Source organism: Pollachius pollachius, assembly GCF_949987615.1.
Source record: "Pollachius pollachius genome assembly, chromosome: 10".
NCBI lineage: Eukaryota > Metazoa > Chordata > Actinopteri > Gadiformes > Gadidae > Pollachius > Pollachius pollachius.
Genome location: NC_136943.1, coordinates 20,978,445 through 21,006,040, shown reverse-complemented (window position 1 = coordinate 21,006,040; position 27,596 = coordinate 20,978,445). Strand labels below are relative to the sequence as shown.

The 27,596-nt window shown below is 48.2% G+C and overlaps 1 protein-coding gene across 3 annotated transcripts; it reads right to left on the bottom strand.

Annotated features, from left to right (window-relative positions):
- Window positions 1–202: 202 nt before the first annotated feature.
- LOC307081405 (uncharacterized protein) lies at window positions 203–24,044 on the bottom strand. 3 transcript variants are annotated; one of them, XM_079744563.1, is made up of 18 exons: window positions 23,976–24,044; window positions 22,139–22,650; window positions 21,369–21,565; window positions 20,277–20,371; window positions 16,866–16,921; window positions 16,380–16,644; window positions 14,602–14,795; window positions 14,290–14,415; window positions 13,279–13,407; window positions 11,382–11,504; window positions 8,758–8,893; window positions 7,029–8,434; window positions 4,922–5,713; window positions 3,891–4,171; window positions 3,444–3,537; window positions 2,415–3,063; window positions 2,068–2,199; window positions 203–1,638 (listed from the first exon to the last, which is right to left on the bottom strand). In XM_079744563.1, the coding sequence occupies exons 2-17, from the start codon at window positions 22,298–22,300 to the stop codon at window positions 2,081–2,083; spliced, it is 4,824 nt and encodes a 1,607-aa protein (XP_079600689.1). In that variant the 5' UTR covers window positions 22,301–22,650; window positions 23,976–24,044; the 3' UTR covers window positions 203–1,638; window positions 2,068–2,080. The 3 variants fall into 3 exon arrangements, with proteins under 3 accessions (XP_079600689.1, XP_079600688.1, XP_079600690.1); XM_079744562.1 differs by having other exon boundaries at window positions 23,851–24,040; XM_079744564.1 differs by having other exon boundaries at window positions 16,380–16,641; window positions 23,851–24,040.
- Between the last annotated feature and the right edge of the window lie 3,552 nt (window positions 24,045–27,596).

The window sequence follows — 27,596 nt, the reverse complement described above, 5'->3', positions numbered from 1 at the left end:
TACAGGGAATGGGTTAACCTAGCGATTGTTGATGCTTTGCACTTGGTTCTATGAACATCCGTATTGTATTGACAGTAATATATTGTTTCACTTTATGACAAATGTATTTATTGTAAGTCGCTTTGGATACAAGTGTCTGTTAAATGCCCTAAATGTAAATGTGAATGTAGAATAAACCAGAAGGCGTTTTTTAGCAGCAGCGTTTTATTCTACGTGCCAACAGCAATCCATTCCCATACAACAGCCTCACCCTGAGGGCGAGAGGTTCACAGTGCTACGAGTGCCTTCAACTGTTTAACAGCACTACAAAAACAAAAACACTACAGATCCCAGAGATATTAAGGCAGTGTGTGATGGTCGAAAGGCCAACGTTAAAGAACAGTCTCTTATGTTACAGAACGCCTCCTTGTCCTAATCAAATGTGTACATAAAAAAGTAACACATTTTAACACACTCATTACACAACAGCAAGTGTCTATTCAACGCTAAGGTGGGACTAGTGTTTGCTCTGGCACACACAAAGTGAATCAGAGCAGTGTGTCTTCCACTCTCTGATGAAACAGCCTCCCGGTCAGTACACCTGTGGCCTGGCCACAGACTCATCCTCTCATCCTTTAAAGTGTTCTACGTGTTCGCAGTACAAAACAAAAACACAACATAAATATAAAGTACCGAGGTGGGGGGGGGTTGGTGGGGGGGGAAGTAAAACATACATCCATCAGATATATTACATCTGATGGGTTCTACCAGGAGAATAAATCTAGACTAAAACGGTCAGTGTATTCCCTAGGGCAACACTTCAGGCAGGTATTTGTCAGTAAATGAGGAGATAGATGGGCTGGGGGGGGGGGGGCCGCGAGGGCAGGGGAGGAACACAGGAGACATAGGGAGGGGGGCTTTCACACAGTGCAGCTCCATACATGGAGCGGAAAGCCGGCAGGTCCGTCTGTGAGTCATAGGCCCGCTCTACAAGTCTTCTTCTCTCCGCACGTGTGCACACACATACGCACACACTCTCACACACACACACACACACACACACACACACACACACACACACACACACACACACACTCACACACAGCAAAGCTGCGATGACGACACTCAAACAATAAACCCATCTCACAGAAGGCGCTGGTGAACAAACTTTCACTTGCTCGCTTGACACACACACACACACACAGACACACACATACACACACACACACAATCCCATTTTCTGTAAAAGGCAGATCATTAAATAAGGAAAGCTGACAATTTCAAGTGGATTCTCCCCCGTTTGGAAAAAATAAAGCTCTATTACATAAACCACAAACACTCAGAGGGATGGCAAATAATAATACAACAATGAAATAAAATAACAACCCATTTGGTCCATTCAAAAAGCGTGCAAGGCTAGTATTTGTGGCCTCCTTTTGGAAAAGAGGTTCATCCGGTCCCTCATGACATCCATACACATCTAAAGGCTCCCTGTGTGAAGGCATTAAGGCATCCCTCCTCTACGCGGTGGACGTGTCCATCTCACGGATTGTCCCGTAGACGTGTGGCAGGAGGGTGTACTTGCTGGCAGCTGGGTGATGCCGGTGACTGGGATAGTTGTTGTGGATACCACCGGTCACTACGCGACGTCCTTTGGTTCTGCCCACAGAAAGCAGCGAGGAAGACAATGAGAAAACAAACAAAATCACACACACCCGCGCACGCCTTGTCCCGTACAGAGCACTGAATGGCGGGCGTCACCTAGGCCTGTTCTATACATAATATATATTATATATATTTAGCAGAGCAGGCCTAAGTAACAAATGTCGGGTTGAAATCGGGCTCGGGCTCATAATTACAGGGCACAACGAGTAAACCCCCTCGTCACGTGTCAGTCACTTGTTGCATGGTCTGTGTGGGAGGCGGAGTTTATTGATCTTCCAAAGGGTGTACTTTATTACGCATTATTATGCCATTATCATTATATTATAAAACGGCAATATTATCGCTTATCGCAATAATTTCTGGGGCAATTAATCGCCCAGAAAAATTTGTTATGGTGACAGGCCTAGCGTCGCCCCTGGTTACCTGGCGCCGGCGTCTAGTCCGTCTCCTCCCTGGGGGGCGTGTCCGTTGGCGGGAGCGGCACGGCGGGCGTGCCCAGCAGGCCGCGTCTGACGATGTAGGGACACGAGTTGCCGCTGGGGATGTCGGCGAACCCTGGGGGGGAGGGAGAGCGATACAACACACGTGAGGCCGGACGAGCACCCAGACATCATTTACATTTAGGGGATTCTGCGGACGCTTTATCCAGAGCGATTTAAAACCATTCATTCACACACCGACGGCAGAGTCAACCACACAGGGCGACAGACAGCTGGTCAGGCGCAGTCCGGGTGAGGTCTTATTCAGGGACACCCCGACACTCCACCTACCCTTCATCACCACCTCGGGGAGGCCGTAGGGCTCGTACTCCGTGTCGTCGAAGGCCGCCGACAGCTGGCTGCGGTTGCGGCGGATGCGCTCGGCCAGGCGGGCGGGGTCGGCCGGGATGGGGAACGACCCGGAGAACAGCAGCCGCTCCGCCGCCCCCTGCACCTCTTCCACCACCACCTCCTCCTCCATCACCTCCTCCTCCACCACCTCCTCTTCCACCACCACCTCCTCCTCCACCACCTCCTCCTCCACCACCTCCTCGGTCTGAGTGCAGGCGTGGAGGAGTAGGGGCTGGCCGGCTGGTCCGGTGGGTAGCGGAGAGGCGTGGGTCTGAGTGGCGGCGCTCCTTAGAGAAGGCCGCCCGCTGGTCTCCCGCTGGGTCGCCGCGGGCGTGGGGGAAGGCGCCCCTTGTCCGGCGCGGCGCGTGGCGTTGGTCTGTGTGGCGTTGGTCTGTGTGGCGTTGGTCGGCGTGGCTTCCTGCTCGGCGCGCTGCGAGGCTTTGGTCTGCGGCGGCCCCGGCGTGGTGTTTCTGGGGCCGCGGCGCGAGTCGCTGGAGGCTCTTACAAGGGCCCCGTGCGACGGCAGCGGCGGCGATTTGGTTGTAGCACCCAGACAGCGGTTGGTGTCCATGTTTTCCTTGTCGGAGCCCTAGGAGGAGAACATGGAGGTTCAGATCGCTGGACTGACCACACAGCTTTGACAGGAGTTCCCATAAATGATAGATACATTTTACTCTTTTATCTTCTTTACTTTTTTTTTGCATTGTTAAGGAGAGCTTGCAATACAAAAATGTCATTGTCAGCTATTACTGCTTTTCCTGTCATGTTGTGCATTTGACTAATAAAAGAACTTGAACTTCATTGTGCATTTCTTTCTTGGTTGGTCAGCGTGTCAAGCTGTCAAGTGTTGAACCAAAAGATAAGTGACTGAATGCTAAAGTAAACGATACGGTTCATCGACACAAAAGTACATCTAGACCACACCGGTTTAAGAACCGGTTTAAGAGCTAAAAGGAGAGGGCAGATCACCTCATCGTCGATCAGGTCGTCGCTGTCCTGTGGTGTGAAGGTCTTCTCAACGTTAAACACACTTTTTGGCTCCGTCGGGTCACTCTGCTGCACTCTTTAGGGGGAAAAAACAGCATTCAGGTTAATATCCCATCCACAAGTAGTGGGAATACTTGGATTTCATACTTCTAGAAATAGCACCACGATGATTATACCTGCATGTCTGGAATCAAACGATACTTTGATTTTGAGGAGAGAACTGGGATAAAATCATCTGTGTATCTGATAGACAACAAAGTTGTCTCATGAGAGTGAGGCGAGATTTATGATCCGAGGCAATCCTATTCTAATCCTAGAAAACTTCTCACCCCACATCAAACATTTAATTATATCACTGCAACCTTCTTGTGTTTGAGTTGGTGAGTGAGTGATAAATAGACAGAGACAGAGAGAGTGAGAGATTGTTACCTGCAGGTCAGCATGGTGCCCTGTATTTTCTTCGAGGAGCAGGACAGGATCAGCTGGTCCTCTCTGATCACGGTCAGAGTGCCGCTGTCCTGCCACAGGTCCTTCGTGACCTCAAGCTCGCCGGCGCCCGGCGTAGGAGGGGGGTCTTTGAGGCCCGGGCTGGGCTCCTGGGGCCTGGAGGCTGCGGTGGGAGGGCAGGCCAGTCTCCACAGAACCAGCTCCTCAGCCTGCTTCTCCTTCTCCTCAGACACAGTCCTGAGCTCGGCCTGCAGCGCCCCCACCTGGCGGGGAGGGGACGACATGAAACAGAAGGCATGAACACTAGAATATGAACACTAAATGTTTTGAACACTGGTAGTTCATTTCAGAATCATGCACATGTCAGGGTATCTCACAGCTGTCTCAACTGTTCTAAATTAAGCCTCACTTTTAAGTTACATTTTCACATGAGGAGGACATTATGCCTGTTCATGTGTATTAAATTCGACATAAAATAATATAAAACATCCAACTGTGCACCGTCCCTGCAGAGGCAGAGCTTTAGTCTCTCTGAATACGGGCGGTATTCACATCCGATCCCGAACAATCCCCCATGTGTTTAAGGGTGGTGTATTCAACATGTTGCAGCCGGTAGGCCTTCAACATGTTGAATACACCACCATTAAATTCTGCGTAACAGTGAAAATACTTTACAGAGTACCGACAGAGAAAATCCTTTTCACCAGCACAATTAGGTCTGTAAGTAATCTCTGCCTGAAGTGATATGCATTCGCTAATGTGATATGTATATGGTAATGTCCTTAAAGCACAGAAAGTCTGCAAAAAGCTTCCGCAATAGAGTTATCTAAAGAGGGAAGCTACAGCAGCATATACAAACCGTTTGATTTGGTTATTTTAATGCAAAAAATATTTTGGACTGACCCCTGTCTTTGCCTCTTTCTCGGAAGAATTTCCCCTTCCACTAAACTCTGGTGTAAAACCCTGTATGGATGATGGGCAAAATAAGGAAAGAAAAGGTCCATAAGGCCCACCTGCTTCTCCAAGCGGCTGACTTCCACCAGAGGGTCTTGTCCCTTCTCCTCCTTCCTGGTGTCTTCCCTGTCCACCCCATCATCCCTGCTGACCGTCAATTCCTGGGATCTCTTGCTGCTGCCAAGTGACCCCGCCCCCTGGTGTTCTGGCTCCCCTCCGGGGGCCCGGGATACGGCTCTGCAGGGGTCCGTCTTTGGGCCTGGGTCGGAGGCTTGGCCCCTGGCGTCTGAGGCGGGGGGGCCCTCCTCCCCAGACTCACCGCTGCCCGGCAGGGTCTCCGACCGGGAGGAGGGCGTCTGTGCCGCCGTGCCGCCTCCCCCCTCTCTGCCCGGATCGCTGCAGATGCGCGCTGGGTGTGCAGGAGGCAGGGGGTCCGCGGTGGGGCCGTGGACACCCTGGGGGCCGTGGACCCCCTGGGGGGCCCCTGGCGACGGGGCTCCTGCTCCGCTGTCAGATCTTCGTTCCGATGCCTGGTCTTTGTCGCCACCGGCTGTGTGCTTGACTGTGTCTCTGGAGGAGGGTTCTGACGGAGAGGCTGCAGTGTGAAGCTCAGGACCTGGACCGCTGGGGCCCGGGGTCGGGGTCGGGGTCAGGGCCGGTGCCGGTGCCGGGTCCCCCTCCATCTGAGCCGTCTGGGCCGTGAGTTGGGCCAGCTCCTGCCTGCAGCCCTGCAGCTCCCCTCCCTGCCTGAGGAGGGCGCCCTCCTTCATCTGCAGCTCCACCAGAAGGCCTCTGATGTGCTGGCTCTGCAGCTCAAAGGCCATGGTCAGCTGCTGGGTCTGACGGGTCACCTGGGGGGGGGGGGGGGGGGGGGGGGGAGGGATGGACAGATGGGAGGGATGGACAGAGTGACAAAAGGGTAGGGAATAACATACTAAATAAGCCAGTGATTCAGCAATACTTCACGTTATATTAATGTCTTCATGTTTAATGGCTAATTAATGTCTGAATTACTTTAACTTCACAAAGTGAAGTGATATATGTAAAGTAAGTTATGTTAAGGTGTATTTTGTCGTAGCTGTTGCTGGTCTGAGTTAATGTGTAAATACAAAGTAGAAAGCTGGTGTGCTAAAATGCGACTGCAACATTCCAGTCCCAGTCCAGCTAGGGAGCTATTTGTGTTGGCGGAGCCAAATATATGATTTAATAAACAGACAATCATCTGTGTTTGCTTATTAATGTTAACTTGTTGAAATGTTGTATCAAAGCCAAATCAAACTCAAGGTCGTGAGGCCTTTGAGCAATCACAGCCATGCTGAAACTCAATTTGGCCGCACGCCCTCTCGTCTGACATTACTTGAATATCAAATATGTTATATAATAATAATAATAATAATAATAATAATAATAATAAATTGTAAATGTGCTAGGAGACGAAGTAAAAACATTGAATCTGCCCTAACCGGATCCATTACTTCAGATCTAGAAACTGTTTTGGTTCAAATGATCCTTGATACATACAGGTCACCACAGGTCAATATACAGGTCACCATAGGTCAATATACAGGTCACCACAGGTCAATATACAGGTCACCACAGGTCAATATACCGGTCACCATAGGTCAATATACAGGTCACCACAGGTCAATATACAGGTCACCACAGGTCAATATACAGGTCACCATAGGTCAATATACAGGTCACCACAGGTCAATATACCGGTCACCATAGGTCAATATACAGGTCACCACAGGTCAATATACAGGTCACCACAGGTCAATATACAGGTCAATATACAGGTCACCATAGGTCAATATACAGGTCACCACAGGTCAATATACCGGTCACCATAGGTCAATATACAGGTCACCACAGGTCAATATACAGGTCACCACAGGTCAATGTACAGGTCACCACAGGTCAATATACAGGTCACCACAGGTCAATATACAGGTCAATGTACAGGTCACCACAGGTCAATGTACAGGTCACCACAGGTCAATATACAGGTCACCACAGGTCAATATACAGGTCAATGTACAGGTCAATATACAGGTCAATGTACAGGTCAATGTACAGGTCACCACAGGTCAACATACAGGTCAATGTACAGGTCACCATACAGGTAAACCAAGAAGGAGCGGTCTAAAAGCTCTCCGTCTCTACCTGGGACTGCAGGGCCTGTAGTTTAGCCTGGCTCTGCTCGGCACGCCGGGCCATTCCCGTCTTCTCCTCCCGCAGGCGGGCCACCTCCCTGGCCAGGTCAGGGGGGCTGGGGGTCTCAGGACAGTCAGAGGCTCCGCTGAGCTCCTCTGGGGTGGAGTCCCCCAGCTCCGGGCTGGCTCCCTCCATCGGGCTGGCTCCCTCCATCGGGCTGGCACCGTCGCCTGAGAGCAGTGGGAGTGGGAGGAGCTCGGCCCCCTGGTCTCCCTCCAGGATGAGCTGGGCGGTGGCCTGCGAGGCGGCGGCGTTGAGCTGGTTGGCGGTGAGGCAGAAGAGGCGGTTGAGTTCTGGCGAGGGGAGCAGGCTCTGGTTGTCGCCGAGGCCCGGGCAGAGGGCGGCGAGGTTGGCGTTGAGCTTGTCGTCGCGGCGCAGCGTCAGGTACGTCAGCGGGCTGTCGGCCTCGGGGCGCAGGACGTCCTTCTCCCCACGCCGCTTCAGCTCCTCCAGCTCTGCCTCCAGCTCAGCCAGACGGCCGCTCAGCCCGGCCTTCTCCTCCACGTCCACAGCGCTCACAACAGCCTTCGTCCTCTCCTCTTCCTCCCTCTGCCGCTCCTCCCGCTCCAGGGCCAGCTGGGCCCGGGCCTCCGACAGCTGGGCTTTCATCTGGATGTTCAGCTCCACCAGCTCCTGCTCCCTGTCCTCTCTTCCCCGGTCCCCCTGCGCCTCCTCCTCTCTCTCCTTAGTACTCAGCTGGGCCTGCAGGGCGGCCAGGGCCTTCCGGAGCCGCTCCGTCTCCGAGCGTTCCCGCTCCAGCTCCCCTTTGACCTCCCGCTCCTGCTCCTCCAGCTCGGCCTCGCGGCCCGTGCGCTTCTTGCTGAGCTGCTTCAGCCGGGTCCGGGCCTCCGCCTCCGCCCGCCGCTGGGTCTCCAGGTCCTCCAGGCGCCGCTGGAGCTCCTCCCGTGCGTCCCGCAGGTCCGAGGCCAGCGCCGCATTCTCCTTGCGGAGGGCGATCGCGTCCACCCCCGCTTCTTTGGCCGGGACGCCGGCCTCCACAGCGTCCTCCGACTGTGGGGAGAGCGAGGCGTGCGGTGGGTCCGTGGCGTGGATCTCCGGCGACCCAGAGCGGTTGCCGCGGATCACGTTGTCGTCCTCGGGTCTGCTCCTCTGCGGGCTCTCAGAGTCCATGGACGGGCCCCTGGCGGTCATGTGCTCCGCGTGGAGGCCTTCCCTGGGTTCTCTGTCCATGGGGTACTTGGGGGCCGCCTGGCGCCCTCTGCCCTGCCCGGGGCGCTGCTCTTCGGGGGTCTTCCTGCTGGGGCCCGAGGGCCGGGGCTCTGGGGGGGAGAAGCTATGACCCAGGGAGCAGGGCTGGATGGGGGCCGCAGGGAGAGCCAGGGCAGCGTTTTGCTCTGGGGAAGGGAGTGAAAGATCCATCAATAACATCTACACCCCCGTGCAACACAGTGCAACGGTATAAATCATCACATGTTGAAGACCACTGACTGTGCCCTTGTGAATGAATGAACACAGTTGGCCAGCAGGGGGTGGCTGTGAGTAAGGAAAGGGGTATGAGAGATTTTGTCAGCAGGGCAGATGTCATCATACGTACTTAATGCTCTACTGCATTATAAATGACACACAAGGATGAATTCTTTCCAAGCACTTAATATTGATCCTTAGCACCGGACCACCATCCCTCCTTTAGCAGCTCTTCCTCTCTCCTCCTCCTCACCCCTCAGCTCCTTGAGGAGCAGCAGGGCGTCGTCCCGCTCCTGCGTCGCTCTCCTCCCCTCCTCCTCCAGGGACTTCCCTCTCCTGGTGCTTTGTTCCAGGCTGGCGGCCACGCCCTGCGCCTCCCGCAGCGCCTCCTAGTGGGCACAGCGGGAACCACGGTCAGAGAAGAGGACACAAAGACACCAGGAAACACAGGCGCCCCGCGGGGAACCGAGCGGTCCGACTGGTCGTGAACCGGGAGTTCAGAGAGAGATCAGCCAGAGCTCGCTGTCAACCCCGCAAGGAGAACTGAACCATTCTCTTATTTCTTTCTGGGAGGACATGAAGGTGCTCCCCGATCTTATCTTTGATTCTTTTTAGAGAGAGAGCGAGGGGAGGACATGCAGCAAAGGACTGCGGGCAGGAATCAAACTCCGGTCACTGCCGTAAGGACTGAGCCTTAATGGGGTTCACTCTTCCCGTTGAGCCACCGGGGAACCCCCTCTGATCTGATTCAACATGGGATCTAATGACTTCCATTCTCCAATACCAAGAGCACAGACATTTTCCATATTTCTGCTTGAGCGTTCTAGAGTTACCTGACTGACTATTGTCATGAGGGACTCGAGGTAGTCCTCAGGCAACATTTAAATAGGCGGTAGACGCAAATAAACGTCATGGTCGAAGCCACAGATTTATCAGCGGTTGCCTTTTTGTTCCCCTGACATAACAGTTGCAGTGCCTGAATGGTCTACAGCGCCTTGCAAAAGTATTCGCCCCCCTTGGCTTTTTACCTATTTTGTTACATGACAGCCTTTAGTTCAATATTTTTTTAATCTGAATTTTATGTGATGGATCAGAAGACAATAGTCTAAGTTGGTGAAGTGAAATGAGAAAAATATATACATAAAACTATTTTTTAGAAATAAAAAACTGAAATTTGGCATGTGCATATGTATTCACCCCCTTTGATATGACGCCCATAAAAAGAACACACACTTCAGAAGTCACATAATTAGTTAAATGATGTCTACCTGTGTGCAATCTAAGTGTCACATGATCTGTCAGTACATATACACACATTTTTTGAAAGGCACCAGAGGCTACAACACCTAAACAAGAGGCACCACTAACCAAACACTGCCATGAAGACCAAGGAACTCTCCAAACAAGTCAGGGACAATGTTGTTGAGAAGTACAAGTCAGGGTTAGGTTATAAAAAAATATCCAAATCTTTGATGATCCCCAGGAGCACCATCAAATCTATCATAACCAAATGGAAAGAACATGGCACAACAGCAAACCTGCCAAGAGACGGCCGCCCACCAAAACTCACGGACAGGGCAAGGAGGGCATTAATAAGAGAGGCAGCACAGAGACCTAAGGTAACCCTGGAGGAGCTGCAGAGTTCCACAGCAGAGACTGGAGTATCTGTACATAGGACGACAATAAGCCGTACGCTCCATAGAGTTGGGCTTTATGGCAGAGTGGCCAGAAGAAAGCCATTACTTTCAGCAAAAAACAAAATGGCACGTTTTGAGTTTGCGAAAAGGCATGTGGGAGACTCCCAAAATGTACGGAGGAAGGTGCTCTGGTCTGATGAGACTAAAATTGAAATTTTTGGCCATCAAAGAAAACGCTATGTCTGGCGCAATTCCAACACATCGCATCACCCAAACAACACCATCCCCACAGTGAAACATGGTGGTGGCAGCATCATCCTGTGGGGATGTTTTTCAGCAGCCGGGACTGGGAAACTGGTCAGAGTTGAGGGAAAGATGGATGGTGCTAAATACAGGGATGTTCTTGAGCAAAACCTGTACCGCTCTGTGCGTGATTTGAGGCTGGGACGGAGGTTCACCTTCCAGCAGGACAATGACCCCAAACACACTGCAAAAGCAACACTTGAGTGGTTTAAGGGGAAACATGTAAATGTGTTGGAATGGCCTAGTCAAAGCCCAGACCTCAATCCAATAGAAAATCTGTGGTCAGACTTAAAGATTGCTGTTCACAAGCGCAAACCATCCAACTTGAAGGAGCTGGAGCAGTTTTTCAAGGAGGAATGGGCAAAAATCCCAGTGGTAAGATGTGGCAAGCTCATAGAGACTTATCCAAAGCGACTTGGAGCTGTGATCGCCGCAAAAGGTGGCTCTACAAAGTATTGACTTTAGGGGGGTGAATAGTTATGCACATTGACTTTTTCTGTCATTTTGTCCTATTTGTTGTTTGCTTCACAATAAAAAAAAAAAAAACATCTTCAAAGTTGTAGGCATGTTCTGTAAATTTAATTATGCAAATCCTCAAACAATCCATGATAATTCCAGGTTGTGAGGCAACAAAACTCGAAAAATGCCAAGGGGGGTGAATACTTTTGCAAGGCACTGTATATACTGTAGCTTGTGATCCTGGCCATAGTTAACACTGAGCAACACTTGACATATGGTCAAGTCTGATGCTGTTTAAAAATTTATCAAATTCTTAATGTGATTGATGCTGAGGCAATGAATTATTAATTAACCCAGACATTTAGAAACGTGTGTGTGTGTGTGTGTGTGTGTGTGTGTGTGTGTGTGTGTGTGTGTGTGTGTGTGTGTGTGTGTGTGTGTGTGTGTGTGTGTGTGTGTGTGTGTGTGTGTGTGTTACCGTCAGCTTGGCTTGTGTCTGAGCCTCCTTCTTCTCGCTTTCCTGCAGCTGTCCCTCGGTCCATTTAAGCTTGGCTTTCAGAGCCTCCACCTCTCGTTCCGACGCTTGTTTCTGGAGGGACAACTGGCCGAGAGACAAAGAGAGACGATGAGACTCATCAAAAATACATAGAACTCCAGACGAACACGACGGAAAGAAATGAAGGCCAAACAGTAAAAGGTGCCAGTTGTGATCATGAAAAAATGATGAGGAAAGGGATTTAAAGGGTGAAAAAGTGGATGAGTAAGGAAGCAAAGGAGACACTCATAGCGAGGGTTGGATACCGATCCCCATATGATGGTACCCACGGGGCTGAAGCACTGCCCCGGTCTAGGTACTCCACTTTTGGTTTTTCTTGGAATGGGTTTTAAAGGGATGAACAGAAGTCTGCGATGGGAATGAGGTCTGACTGCAGCGCAGCTGAATACAGCTAGGGCATTCCAAACCACACTAAGACATTTATAAACTCAATAATAATTGAGTTTATTATTTAACATGTTCCGAGAGATCTCCTGGGAAAATGATAAAGGCGTTGTGTCGGACACCTCTCTTTTGAAATGGTTATTTTAAGTTTTTAGATACTGTTGCACATCACTTGAAGGGGGATAGTTAAATAAAATATAACGTTTGATAAATTAACAGATGAATGTATATTATTTGATCTTGTTGGTAATTGTTGGAAGGCATCCCTTTCAGTTTAAAAAAAACCTTTTCAAATGATACCCAACCCTGCTAATAGCTGATTCTAAGGTCCTAAGGACCATGGAGGATTTCTGTCTAACCAAACTCCTTTAGTTTATGTTGATCAAGAACCTGAAGGACTTTCAGGCTTCTTGACCAAACATAAAGGCTGCTATTGTACTGCTGGGCACTGTAATTCCTGTGTTTACTTTGTTAATACAAATGCTCATTATCAGAGCGGCCTTATCACAGCAAACACACTGGAGATAAGCTGAGGGAGGCAAGGACACCGCTGGGGTAACTGATTTAGACTCAGGGGTTCCCTTTGTCTGCTGCTGTCGGATTAGAAGCCATGGAAACGTTTCAGGGGACCGCAGCACAAGGTATTTATTATCTGCACACAGGCACATGCGTATGCAGACTCAGAGAGATGAGTTATGCCTTCACAGCATTGCCCCATGCAAGTGACGGTGGTTTCAACTCAACCCAAACAATGTTAAAAGAAAAGCCTGCCCCTAATGCAGACATGCACTTCTGACGCACAAACGGGCACGCACACACGCACACACACACATGCTTGATGTGACAGTGATTAGACTTTGGCACACCGATTACACACACACACACTTTATATTCTAACCAATAACGGAGTGTCTCACAACCCTAGTGCTGAGCAGTTTTACCTTGGCGCCAGTGAGCACGTCCACTGGGAACATAAACCCAGAGCACAGTGGGAGGAGGGAGAACAGGAAAACACATGAGAGAGGACAGTGTTTTAACAAGGTGGGTGGTGGGAGAAAACAAGTGACGGTCAGGTCGGTGAGCATCAAGAGAGTGGGAAAGAGATAGAGAAATAGAGAGAAAGGGGGAGGCACAGGCAGGCAGGAAGTAGCTGGGGAAACACATTGTAGCATCTGAGGCGATATTGGCGATACGTTTATCAATGACAGCTGCTTCCTGTATTGGAATACTGCCAAAGGCTTTATCTAAGACAGCTGATTGTGCATTGACAATTCTGTGCGTAATAACCTGCAGGACTATGTTTGACCGTGTACCTGTGTGTGTGTGTGTGCGCTTGTCTGTGTAAACGTGTGTGTCTGTATGTTTGCATGTGTGCTCCTACACCATGTAAATACAGATTTGCCTAGGGGCCCGCTGCTGTCTGCCCTGTGTGTACCTTCTCGGCCTGGGCCTGAAGGGTGTTGTGCAGGACTCTGGCCTGCTGCAGCTCCTGGTTCAGCTTGGTCACCTCCTGCTGCTGCTGCTTCTCCAGGCGCTGCCTCTCCTTCTGGAGCTCCGACACGTCCTGTTATAACACATACACACCGATGAAGCCAAAAGATTGGGTTTCAATTTAAGACTTTTTCCTTAAACTGTTATGCTTCCATTATGCCTGCCCGCTATGGCACCCATGGCACTGCTTCCCCCCCCCTGGCAGAGGGAGGGGAAAGGTTAGTAAGAGTTGTTCCTTGCCCTTCAGAGGGGTGACGTGGGGGGGGTCGTGAAGCTCTTTGAGACCGTTACTGTGATTCACTGTGTTGTACATTCTGCCTGTGTGACTGGGTCACCGTACTCATAAATCTACAGTGATCAGTTTCACTTTGCCTTCTTCAACGGCTCTTCTTGGTTGTTTGTAAACAACTATTTTCTTTGATATATGTGATTATACTCAGAGTCATGGTCTAACTTAATTCCCATTATTTTGTACGTGGTAGACACATGCCAATCAATGGCACTGGTCATCAATCATCCAGCCATCCACATTGAGAAATGTGTAGAATGTAGAGTGGTTTCATTTCTCTAATTGGCTTTATTCCTCAACTGCTCAAAAGTACGATTCCTTTTCTCAGTCATTTGCATTCTATTCTATCTCTAATCTTGTCGATCAGCCAGTTTAATGAGTCTGGTCAATCACTCATCCAACACCATCGTGTGTGGCCAAATGGATCACATGCATGTTCTGCCACATGCCATCACAACACCATTATGTTTGGCCATGTGGTCCTCAGGTATGTTCTGCCACATGCCTTCACCCCACCATCGCGTGTAGCCATGTGGTCCTCAGGTATGTTCTGCCACATGCCTTCACCCCACCAGGTATGTTCTGCCACATGCCTTCACCCCACCATCGTGTGTGGCCATGTGGTCCTCAGGTATGTTCTACCACATGCCTTCACCGCTCGCTCACCATCTGGTGCTGCTTCTCCAGCTCTTTGGTGCGCTGCTGGTGCTGCAGACGGCTGCTCTCCGCGTTCTGACCCTGGCACTTCAGCTCCTCCTGCAGCTTCTTCACCTTCTGCTCCGCCATCGACGCCTGACACACACACACACACACACACACACACTTAAATTCGTCGCGTCGATCTCGAGGGAGTAGACAGGACTGCGCCAGTGAACTAATTGGCGTCAGTGAACTTATTGGTGTAGGTATGAGTCTTTGCTCGTGTTACTGCGTCAGTGAACTGATTGGTGTAGGTATGTGCGTCCCTGCTGGTGTTACCCGGTCGGTCTCCTGAAGCGTGCGTGTCTGGGCCTGGCTGATCTGGCTGCGGCTCTTCTGAAGGCTGGTCTCTGCGACGGCCAGCTCCTTCTGGCTCCGCCCCAGCTGGTCCTGGCTGGCCTTCAGTCGGTTGGTCTCCGAGCGGAGCTCCGCCTCCAGGGCGCCGATGCGGCCTCGCAGCTCAGACGCACATGCTGGGAGCAGACATGAGGTTACAGTGTGAGAGGGAACCCCCTGCTTCAGCTCAGGTTCAGATACTGTAAGGTTATGAAGATGGGTTGGTGCACGTGCTATCCCAATGCTTGATACTGACGCAGACTACGTCATACTATTTTAAGCTAGTGCCATTGTTGTAAAGGAGCCTTATAATGAGCCATTTCATAATATCATAAGAAATGCCCAACACACTGTGGCGTTTAACTACGATAGCATTTCTGCTCCTCTTTCAGAATCTCTGTCATGTTGGATAAATGAACCTATTACAACCACACCAGTAAAGTAGTATGTATAATGTGTAACGAACACGTGATAATTAACCAAGCTGGCTACAAACGAGGACTACATTATGCTGCTAAAGTGGAGCTCTAAGGTATAAAAAGTCCACATCGCACATGTTGACCAAAGTACAGTTTAAGCTGCATCCGTCTTTGTTTATCTGTCTGACCTGGTGTTGATCAATGTAATAATATCCTAACCAAAAACTTAAGAGATATAACAACTCAAATGAAAGACAATGGGGTTGTTCTTCTTGGTTGTTTGTAAACTATAGCGCAAGCAAAGTTTTATTTTCTTTGATGTATGTGGTTATACTCAAGAGTGCCGGTCTAACTTTCGTGTAATAAAAAATGACGATACAGGATTTAGCTCAAAACACAACACTTGACGGTTTAGTTCAAAGAAAGTCAATGGGTTAAAACATTGGGGAAAAACATTTTTGCCGAACGAGGTAAAAAAGAAAGATGGAACGTGATGCGTCATGATGACTAATAGGGAAAAAACACTTTGTTGGTATACTCCAGTTCATAGGTTACATAACGCACGAGTCCAACCCAGCAATAACACTGTCCGTTAACAACCGGGTCAATCCATATAAAAATATAGTTATCTCCATGAGGCAGAAGGGCATTGATCAGACCAAATCTGTTTGTTTTCTATGGCCAACAAGTAGTCAGACACACACACACACACACACACACACACACACACACACACACACACACACACACACACACACACACACACACACACACACACACACACACACACACACACACACAAACCATCCAACAGGCTGAGGAAGCCTTTGAATAGGCTGTTGGGCAGTTCTTTATCTATTTAGACCCTGATGACACAGGGCTTCACAGAGCAACCTATCAATGAGCTGACTGCCCCCCCTCCCTTTCAGTGCTCAGACACTGCCCCCAAAGCCTTCCTGGGGAGGCTTCCGGATCTATCTCTGAGCATGTAGTTCAGTACACCCGTGTTAGGTAGGGCAGGCAGGGTAGGACATAGACGCGGGGTGGGTGACCGGCCACGGTTAACACAGTCTAGCCTCACTAAATGTAATAATATCAGATTTTGGAGAACCTGTAGAAAAAAAACTCTTAAAAGTATAAACTAGAACGACCACCAGGGTACAACACAATAAACATCTGGGTTGAACCAACGGAACGACTCTGGTCCTTCTGAATCCTATCTGTCTGCGTGTGCGTCAGACGCCGTCGTCACGACATTGCAAACTCTGTCGCCGTGGTAACAGCTCTCGGTTCACCACTCACCATCGGCCTCTTTGCGGACGTCCTCCGTCCTCCCGGGGTCCCTAGGCTGTGACTGGCTGCCGCCCCGGGGATCAGTGGGGGGGGCCTGGGGAGTCGGGGCCCGGCAGCGACCCCGGCTGGTGAGCTTTGAGTCGTCCCGCTCCCACGGAAACACCGCCATGGGAGTGGAGAAGGTCTCCGATTGGTCGGAGGAGTGGCGTTGTGGGGCCCTGCTGCCTTGCCGTGGCAACGAGCCTGTGGGCGTGTCGGAGAACTGCAGCTGCTGCTGTGGAGAGACATGGGGAGGGAGGGGGGGTTAGAAATAACCTACACTAAGACAAACAAAAACATAATATAAACAATCCCAATAGAGCTTTAAAAGCTAAAAACACAAATGAAAGCCTTTTCTCAGTCTTTTAAAATCATGGCATAGGCTGTAATAACCAATTACAGTACTGGCAAGAGTTTGGGTAAAATAAGAGTTGATCCAAACTGTTGGTGTCTTACTCTGACACTCCGGCTGTCCCCATCCCCTCTCTGGCCCGTCCTCTCCTCCTTCCCTGCTGCCCGGCGGAAACACCACATCAAGGAGGCCGACGAGAAAGATGAGCACAGAAAAATGACATCCACCCAATTAGAGGCAGCAGTGAACTGCCAAAGCAGAGCTCGGTGTATTCAACGACGAGGACGGAAGGACACAGCGCCGCACAGTCCCCGGGGAGAGAAAGAATGGACTGGAGAGAGAGGAACGCAGGACACACAAAGAGAGAGGGATAGAGAGGGACAAGGGAATTGTAAAAACTCCACAGTAGATGGAGGGCCTGTGGCTTTTAAAGGGGCAGTGAACCCTAAATTGGTCAGTTTATCGTCTGTAAACGTGGTAATATGCCATATGTCTTATCAGATCCTCAACATGAGCTATCTATGCCTTTTTGACACTGTTAATCAAATAAGATTACAGTGTAAAATCCCCTATTCTTGCCACTGTCCGCCAACCAGTTTGTGAACTTTCTACTCTCCTCCGAACTCCAGTTCTTCCCATGACATCAAAGTGTGTTTTACGAGGCATTTCAACTTCACGACGAAGGGACACCGATGGGGAGGTGTGTGAGCGTGTGTGGCGCTCCGTCCGGGCAGCGTTGGATGTTGATGTCCGGGTCAGTTAGAGTGTCAAGCTTCTTGGACACTTATAGTGTAACGGAAGGCTCAAATTCAACGACGGTAGTACTAGCTAACAAAAAGTGTAACAAAGTTGGCTTGGTCGTAACCATGGGAACAACATCGCCCCAAAGGCTTGGGCGGTATACGTTTTTTCATACCTTTCTGACATTTAACCGGGGTAGATAGTGTATGACGTCAAAAACGGCTGCTGAAGTCATTGTAGCATGTATGACATTGTCTAGCCTAGAATCCTCTGTGTCTAATACGCAATTTACCAACTTCAACGAGTCTTGCTCGGTTTAAATACTTATGGACTTTAGAATAATGAATAGATAGGACACAAGAGCCCTTCTTCCATAGATTCGGTCTGAATCTCAACGAGTGGGACCTATTTGTTCCCCTGTTTGCTTAGAATTCAGCGAAAGTTTCCACCAATGTGCACATATGTAAAGTAAGTTTAAGAGTCGTTCTTCCATAGATTCGGTCTAAATCTTAACGATTGTGACCTACATGCGCCCTCGTCTTTTCTAGAAGTCAGCGATAGTTTCCACCAATGTACACATATGTAATCTAGGTTTAACCTGCATTATATACAGTCTATGGACGTCACACCCATACTGGAGTGCCAATGGCCACGCTGTGTTTCACCTGCTTTTTACTATCCATAGCGGACATTTTGTAAGGGGAGACACATCCGAGTTAATGGCGTTTTAGTTAGGCTTTTGTTAAGGGCAGGGTACTTTTGTAAATATTGACCAAATGATGGCTCTATAGAGGTGTGCTGCTGCACGTCCCTCTCCTGGGCATTCAGACATCGCTAGACACACAGGATTCAGACAGCAGCACTGTGCTGCTATCAATGTCACTTTGTCGGTACGTCCTGGGCTGGCGGCCATTATTGAGAAACTTGTCAAACGCGGGGGAACTCCAGCGACCCGGGCCGGTTGGCAAACAAACCTGTACAGTCTCAACCACAATGCAGCGGTGAGGACTTTATCTTGGACTATTCGATTATATATCCTGCTTCACAACTTTGCTAAAAATTTGTAAAGAATGTATTTATAAGATGTCTGAAAAAAGCTTACCCGAAATAGATGCATTTGTATTTTAGAAGGTGTACGATATTAGAGAAGGGCGATATGGCCTAAAATCCATATTGCGATATACATTGCAGCCTCTTGCGATAACGATATATAACACAATATAAAATCTGAACAAATTCAGAACAGGTTACATAGACCCTAAGGAAAGCCAAACTGCTAAATGTATCTAAAAAAAAGAGAAATATATTATGTCATTTCGAGAACATTTATTGTGAAACACTGTAATCATACAACATAATGTTGCAGATAAATAAAATTAGTATTGGGTTTCTTTCCTTTAGTGCAAACCATTCTAAAAGGCACTACACTTAGTTTAAGTCCTTGGTTCTTAAATGCCACCCAAGATGCAGAGAACAGGAAAAACGTGTGTCTTTCTAGATAAGGAACAGACACTGTACTGACAATTAGGGATGGGCATGATTAATTGATGATCGATCATTGATTGTTACGATTTTTGTCGATTGCGTGACATTTTTTATTGATCAAAATGAGGTTGACCCAGCCGGAGAGGTGGTCTCGGAGACGTTGCTCAACATGGAGCAAAGAGGAGACGGAACGTCTATTGAATATTTGGGTCCGATATCCAAAAGACATTCCGTCTCCTCTTTGCTCCATGTTGAGCCACCACCCGACGGTCCGACAAAAGCAAGTAAAAAGTATGGTGGAAAACATAACTTAAAAATGCCGATGCATTCAACCAATTCCGAGTCAGGATGAGGGAGAAGGAGTTGGACCAGTCCGCAGATCAATGTATATCACGCTGGATATCAATGATTGTTTACTTTCACCGGTGCTTCCCCCCCCCCCCTTTTTCTTTAACGCTTTACCCTGCCCCAGACCTTTTTGTCCAATGAATTAACGTTCTTTGCACACATGCAGTTTTGTTGACGAATTCTGGCACTGTTGCGAAAATTGCAATGTGAAAAGGAACCGCACCAAACCAAAAATTAAACATTGTATTTTGCGTCATCAACATGCATTATCGCGATAGAGCGATAGAATTAATTATCTCTACCGTAGGCCATATTTTTATCGTTTATATCGTATATATCGCGCATTACTATTCGATATCTGTATTTTTTAATACCCTGGTTACCATAATACCGTGATACCGCCCAAGCCTCCTTCGTAGAATGCAAGCAATGTAAAGGTCCCTCGGACAGGGACAGAGAGACAGATAGAGAGAGACAGCCATTGGATTCATTATAGGAAGAGAATATCGTTCCTACACAGCATTAGAACATCAAACCGCTTGAATGTGCCGATACATTTCTTACCAAACCCTGAGAGAATTAGAGACTTTACAGACATCCCATTCAGTAAATGTTAGTCTCTCTTTCACCAGTTGTCATAACCTGCTCATTGGAGCCCTTTCATTTGAAGAGGGTAGAGGTAGTTAGCCCTCCATTTGGTCACAAATGGAGAGGCGGTGGGTAGTTAAACACTACAATATAAACCCAGTGCCTAAACAAACCTTGGTTGGCTACAATATCCTGAACTTTATGTTTGACTCAGTGAGGATTATTTACTTCAGCACTCATGCAGGTCAATGCGTGTCAATAGACAACAATAGGAAAACAAAGACTCAGATGCCATACAGGGCCAGGCAGTAGGAGTGCAGCAGCAGTAGGAGCAGCATGTTTTGTTTCAATACCATTGTGTTCCCAGGGTGAGGTCGTGTTCCAGCAGGGGGTGGAGAAGAGGCCGGACTCCTGGCTGGTCTGCAGCTTCTCCAGCTCCGCCTCCAGCCTGCCGGAGAGTGAGAGACAGGGGGGAAACACAGACACAAAAGAAAGAAGGAAGGAAAGAGGGAAAGAAAGAATGGGAAAGAGAGGGAGATCGGTCATTGGACAGCATTCATAAAAAGCTTGAGGTGAGGTTCATAAAAGGTGTGGTGGGTGGGATCAAAGTGAGGTCAGAGGACATAGCTTTAACTGTTGACATTTAAACAAGGAGTGCATTGTATTGTGTCAAACATGAATGAGGGAAACGAGCTGAGCTCCGCGGTCTTTCTCCTGGATTATGTCTGGGAGGCGTGGTGGTGGATACCAGACCCACCCAGGATGATATTAAACCTTAATGGGACGGTCTTTACACTAACAAAATGCACCAATGACTCTTGGTTTTGTTTCACTATTCTTTAGCGTTGCTCTGTTCATAATTTCAGTCAACAATCAAATTGCGTTCATTCATGGAGGCAATAAGAATGATTGAGAGTAAATACTTTTTTAAACCATTAGAGGAACTAAGGTCTTTGGTGTCTTTTGGTTAAAAGTGAACCTACTCCATTCTTACAAATCCGACTAATTAACAATGGAAACCGAAAGATGAGTAATTATTTGGATAGCAACTTTTGTCTAATTGTTTTGACAAACTAATGGACCGACCAATCAAATATTGTATTACATATTGTATTACCTAGACTGAAATAGACATCCTATGATAAACTGAACCTCATTGATGTATTTTACCTGTATTTGTTGTTTGCCATGCCACAAGGAATTAAAGTGTTCAGAATGACCCTGTGTTACACTCTGCATTTGACTAATAAAACACTTTGACCTAATTAAGAAGTGTTATCTATACCGGATCAAATCAGGTGATAATGAAATGGACTTTAGAGATTACACACAACCACTGTTCATATCCTCATTAATCCATTGCCTTCACAGGGCATCAAACTAGAGCACATGCAATACTACTATGAAAGCTTCTGCAACACAACAACAAAAGGCAGAGAACAGACCTTTTGACCTCCAGCGTCAGGTTCTGGGTGAGGTTGCGTGCGGCGTCCAGCTGGCCCTCCAGGGAGCACACCAGGGTCTGCCTGGTCTGTAGCTCCAGGGACAGGCGCTGGGCGCTGCTGGTCTGGGCCTGCGCGTCCTCCTGGACCCCCTTGAGCTCTCGCTGCAGGATCTGGAGCTCCCGGCGCACCTCCTCATGCTAGGAGACAGGAGACCAGAAGCTATAGCATGGTGCGAGCCCAGCTCCTAGACACCTTCTCTGGTAGGGGGCGGGGGTCAGACCCCCCCAAGCACACTAAATATGTCAACTGCATTGGGTGTCTTTAAAATAAAGATATTAATTCAAACATACTATGCGAGTCTACTGCTGAGGACCATGTGTGTACGGACATACATGCACAGAAGACCATTTAAAGAAACACTTTGGATTTGAATACACGCAAAATTGTAAAGGAAGCAGATTATAATCCATGGCAGAGTTACATAATGATTTGGCAAGACTATGATTTTGTTTTAATGTAATATTTTGCATGACAGAGGTGTAACTATTTACGGTGAAATGGTGGCGCAAAGCTTGAAATGGCTTTGCCAAGATTTTAAAAGCTTGCTACATAAATATGACTTAACACAATAAAGCTCTTGTCTGCAATACTTAATACTTAAGACATTAACTTCTGACATTCCTTTATAAGAGGGTGTGTGATAATCATTAGTCAAACACATCACGCATTGAGAGTCACTCAAGAGAAAGAGGGATGGATTCTCTGAGTACCTTGATCTTCTGCTTGTTGAGTGCATCCTGGGAGTTGTCGAGCTGCAGCTGCCTCTGCTTATTCTCCCTGGAGAGTCGGTCCTGCTGGACCTGCAGCTCCTTCACCTTGAGCAGGACGCGGCCCGACAGCCCCACCGTCCAGTCCTCCTCAGCCCAGCTCATCGCTCGCTGCCCGGGGCCCGCCTGCTCACCAGCCCCGGCGTCTGGCTGGCTGGCTGGATTAGGAGCGACCCTCTGACCTCTCCTGGACTGAGCTCTGGCACAATTTGGCGGTCGCTTTAAGAGATTCTCTGCTCAACCAGTGTCTGGATCTGGGACTCCCAATGCCCCTTTATTGCAAAGCAGATCCGATGGATGCAGGAGTGGAGGGGTTGTGAGGTGGTAATCCCACAGGCATTGAGGAAATTTTGAAGAGGGTGTGGCCTGTTCAGTTCCAGGCCAACATGTTCAGAGGGTGCAGAAGGCGAGCCAGCTGTTGAAACAGAGCGATGGCCTTTCCCCGCGTCCGTAGTCTGCGGAATCGAGAGAAGCACAGCACAGCTCAGGAGATTATAGCCACCATGCAGGTGTGGGGGTCATGTGAGGATGTGATAAATCAAATGTGCTACGTCACTATTCAATGTGTTTGAATCTGTGCGTTAATGGCAGCCTGTACTTTGTTATTATTTTGACTGCAGCAGGTAACCAAGACGCCTCTCCCTCGGGGGAGACGCTGTGACTAACCCCGAGTGAGATTCGGTGTTTACTCACACGGCTCACGAGAATAGATCCCACACAAAGAAAGGGCAATTACAAACTACAGATAAAAATCCCGTTCCGTTTGCAATTATGTGTGCCAACTGCTATACACCATTTTTATTTGCATTTTCATTCAAAATATTACACGATATACCCACAGGCAAATGTTGTGAGAGTGAGAGGCGGAATGTAGAAAAGCCTGATTGGAAATCAAAACCAGACTCAACCTGTGGAGGCTTTTCAAGTTCACGTTCAAACTGCCACTATCATAACCCAAAAGCAAGGCTCCCGTATTTTCAAGACGGTCGGTCAAGAGGACCATAACCTGGCGTTATGTTTAAATTGAGTTAAATAACATTATGCTAGGTTAAGGTCCTGCTGAACCGTCAGTCTTGACAAGATGGGAGCAAAAAGCCATGCTCCCATCTTGTTAAGACTGAGGGTCGGGTCAGGAGAAACTTAACTTGGCATTATGTTTAAATTTAGTGAAATAACATCGTTAAAAAGTGACTGAGGTGAGATCCCATCGGAGGTCTCTGCGGCGGCTGAACCCCAGAAGCGACAGCAAAGGGCTGCACATTCAGTCACATCAGCGTCTCTCTTATTGAGAGGACGAACTACAGCAAGCATGTGGAGCAACTTAAAGAGGATCAAAGAGCCAAAATGTAACGGGGAAGATAAAAATTTTCACGAAGTAATGAAAGTATCGTTGTTAGTGACTGGACGTGTACATTAATGAGTCGTACAGGACCACACTTTACTCTCATCCCTCGGTATTACAAGCATTAACGTGTATAGCAAGTGACTATCAGGGTATTAAACGAAGGGGGTACACAGTCTATAATCAAACAATGAGAAAACAGCATATTGGAGGTGTAATTGTTGATCTTTTGACCTGTGACAGCCAGACGTCAGTGTGTGATTAGTTATTGTTGAGGGTTAGCTCCTGTGCTAAGGCTAACCGCGCCACTTACCACTCACTGGACCGACTTGTGAATGAGATCAACGACCGGCGAGACTTAACGACAGCTGACCAAGTGACAAGTGGAATTCTGATATCGTATCGTTAATAGACAAGGAACAGTCACTTTTGACTCACTTTTTAAAATCACAATAAACTACTTTTTTAACAACCAGAGCTGAGGATCTGTCAGTCTCCTCCTCGCCTGCTGCCAGGAGCTGAGAGTCTCGTGCGGCATCACGACACGCCAACAGAAGAGCAGGGGGCGGGACCGGAGCCGTGACGTCAGAGGGAAGTGTTTGGGAAAATTATGTGGTTGCGACATCGACGGTGGTGAACCTCTGATGACCTCTAGCGATGGTAAATATGGAAATATTTCAGATAACCAGCTGTGGTAGAGGCCTCTCTAGAGCTGAGAAGAGATTTGAAATTGAGCATGACCCGGAGCAGCATGGTGTTAGTCAAGACCACTATACACTTTACTACAATATAAATAACTTATTATGTTTTGAAAGTTGAAGTATTCAAATGTATCATAAGTATATGGTTACAATGTCCCACTTGAATTAACAATATACATTTCTGAATACGTAAGTAGGCCTAAATGTAGCAAAGTAAGTAGCAAAGTAATAATAACAGTGAATTGCCTTTATATAGTTCATGACTCCTCCCCCTGTCTGTCTGTCTGTCAATTCATTGCCCCTCCCCTGCTCCTCTGCATACCTGGTCATCATCTGCAATCATCTCCACCACTGTACAAGAACCAGGCAGTTATCTTCAGACCTGTAAACTAATACCTGTTCTCCCTGTCTTCTAGATGACCAGCCTGCCTGTCCACCACCACCACCACACCACCAACACCACCACCACACCACCAACAACACCACCACCATGCCAGCCAGCTCACCCTCGGGTCTCCGCTGCCAAGCCAGCCCCTGGATTCACTCACCATTCCTAAAGCCCAAATACCAGTTTTTTTACATATCAAACCCCAGCCTGGACACAATTAAATATGATTGTTACTATACCTTGCTTGTCCATATCCGTAATTGGGTTCTGTCTATAACTGTTAAAATACAGCACTTTTCAAGGTACCCAATGTGTTGCCATAGTGAGTATGTGGGGGGCATAATGACCCCCTCACCCACTAGCAATCTTTATGCTACTATAAATATAATTAGCCAGCCCTATTTGAATCTCGATGTGCTGGAGTTCAGACATATCTAACATACAAGGCTCTCTTCAAGGACTCTTAAAGCATTATGCAGCAAAGAATGTTCTCCGTTGGCGGTTGGGTGGTCCAGGGTGTGGATGCCATTCAACTGCCTTATTAACTGTCACAATAAGCTTTAGATCAGATGACATCATATAGAACTTCAAATCCAATTCAGATAACTTCAAACTCTGTGTTTGGGGGAAGATGATCTTCAAGTGGGTGGTTGATCGATTTAAGACACCGTCGAAAGAGACAATCTTTAATCCCCTGATACAGACCATGGGATACATTCAGGACTGGCCTCCTCGTTCACTGGCCTCCTCGTTCACTGGCCTCCTCGTTCACTGGCCTCCTCGTTCACTGTGTGTCCTTATGCAACATGTTCTGAGGTGCAGCTATAATTAGATTAGGATGGACAGTCATGCGGATGGCTCATTCTTCTTGGTAGGCTCTGGATGCGAGTGTAAGCTGGGATTTGGTGGCTCAGTGCTGAGTGGTACGGAAGCACAGTTAGTTATGCACGCGCAAACACACAGGCACACACACACACACACACACACACACACACAAACACAAATACACATACATACCCCCAAAAACACACACACACACACACGTACATACCTACACATACACACACACACACACACACACAGAAACACACATGTGCATACCCACACACTGTGCAAAAAGGCAGGAGGGAGGGATAGTGATATGCATGTAGAGATGCACTGTTATGTAATCTGAATGTTATGCTTTGTCATAGCTGTCTGGGCCAAGCCATTCTCTGTGTCCCATTGGGACTGTGTGCACTGCCTTTTTATGATGTATAGAGGCACAGTGTTGGACCATAATGGGAGATATCTATTCACACTCAAATCGCCTGCTACTACAGCACATATTATATTACATTTTAATGTACATTATACATTATATGATGTATTGTTTTGCTTGATCGTTTCATTATTTATATTGCAGCTGTATAATCCCTGCATTACTGTACCTGTAAATATTGCTCCTATTTATTTGCAATATTCACAGGTAGTGCAACTTCAAATCCTTAAAGTGTGATTGCAAATATATTTCCTGATTTAGTGGCAAACCCGATGAAGAGAAAGAGTAATAAATGTGTACAATATAACAGCAGCAGAGTGTTAACTTAAATAGCTAGTAATAACATAACTAGATATGTAATATTGTATTTCACTCTTGTATATTGTAAATATACAGTAGAAGTCAATGTCTATACAATCATAGGTTTCAAATTCCACCCTATAGTATCTTAAAGCTGGAATACAACAGAACTGTATTTGCCGTTATTGGGTATTTGTTGGGAACATGCACAGGGTCGGCAAAAACAATAATAAGAAAGTTGAAGTGTACAAACAAAAAACAATGCCACCTTTTAGTGACACAGAACAGAATTGCAATGAGATGTACCATAGGGTACACCTCAACCCATTGTTTCTGGGGGTCCATTTTCTCCTAACTCTCCTAACTGTTTAGGAGGCAGATGGTAATGGAGATGATGTTCTGGCTTTGATAATCCACACTAGCGGTCTAGTACACTAGACCGCTAGTGTACTAGACCGCAATAGCGGTCTAGTACACTAGACCGCTATTGTGAGGCTCAACCTCTAGAACATTAGACCTCTAGTCTTGAGTCTGCTAGACCTCTAGTCCCGAATCTGCCAGACCTCTAGTCCTGAGTCGTGGCTCTAGTCCTCCTGAGTCCTGGCTCGACTCCTGTGTGGCTCTAGTCCTGAGTAGTGGCTCTAGTCTTGTGGCTCTATTCCTGAGTCCTGGCTCTAGGACTCAGGAATAGTCCTGAGTCATAGCTCCGGTCCTGAATATCTAGACCTCTAGTCCTGAGCCGTGGTTCTAGTCCTGAGTTGTGGCTCTAGTCCTGAGTCGTGGCTCTAGTCCTGAGTCTGCTAGACCTCTAGTCCAGAGTCGAGGCTCTAGTCCTGAGTAGTGGCTCTAGTCCTGAGTCGTGGCTCTAGTCCTGAGGCTCTAGTCCTGAGGCTCTAGTCCTGTGGCTCTAGTCCTGAGTCTGCTAGACCTCTAGTCCAGAGTCGAGGCTCTAGTCCTGAGTAGTGGCTCTAGTCCTGAGAAGTGGCTCTAGTCCTGAGTCTGCTAGACCTCTAGTCCTGAGTAGTGGCTCTAGTCCTGAGTAGTGGCTCTAGTCCTGAGTCGTGGCTCTAGTCCTGAGGCTCTAGTCCTGTGGCTCTAGTCCTGAGTCTGCTAGACCTCTAGTCCAGAGTCGAGGCTCTAGTCCTGAGTAGTGGCTCTAGTCCTGAGTAGTGACTCTAGTCCTGTGGCTCTAGTCCTGAGTCTGCTAGACCTCTAGTCCAGAGTCGAGGCTCTAGTCCTGAGTAGTGGCTCTAGTCCTGAGTTGTGGCTCTAGTCCTGAGTAGTGGCTCTAGTCCTGAGTCTGCTAGACCTCTAGTCATGAGTCGTGGCTCTAGTCCCGTCGCTCTAGTCCTGAGTCATAGCTCCAATCCTGAGTCGTGGCTCTAGTCCTGAGGCTCTAGTCCTGTGGC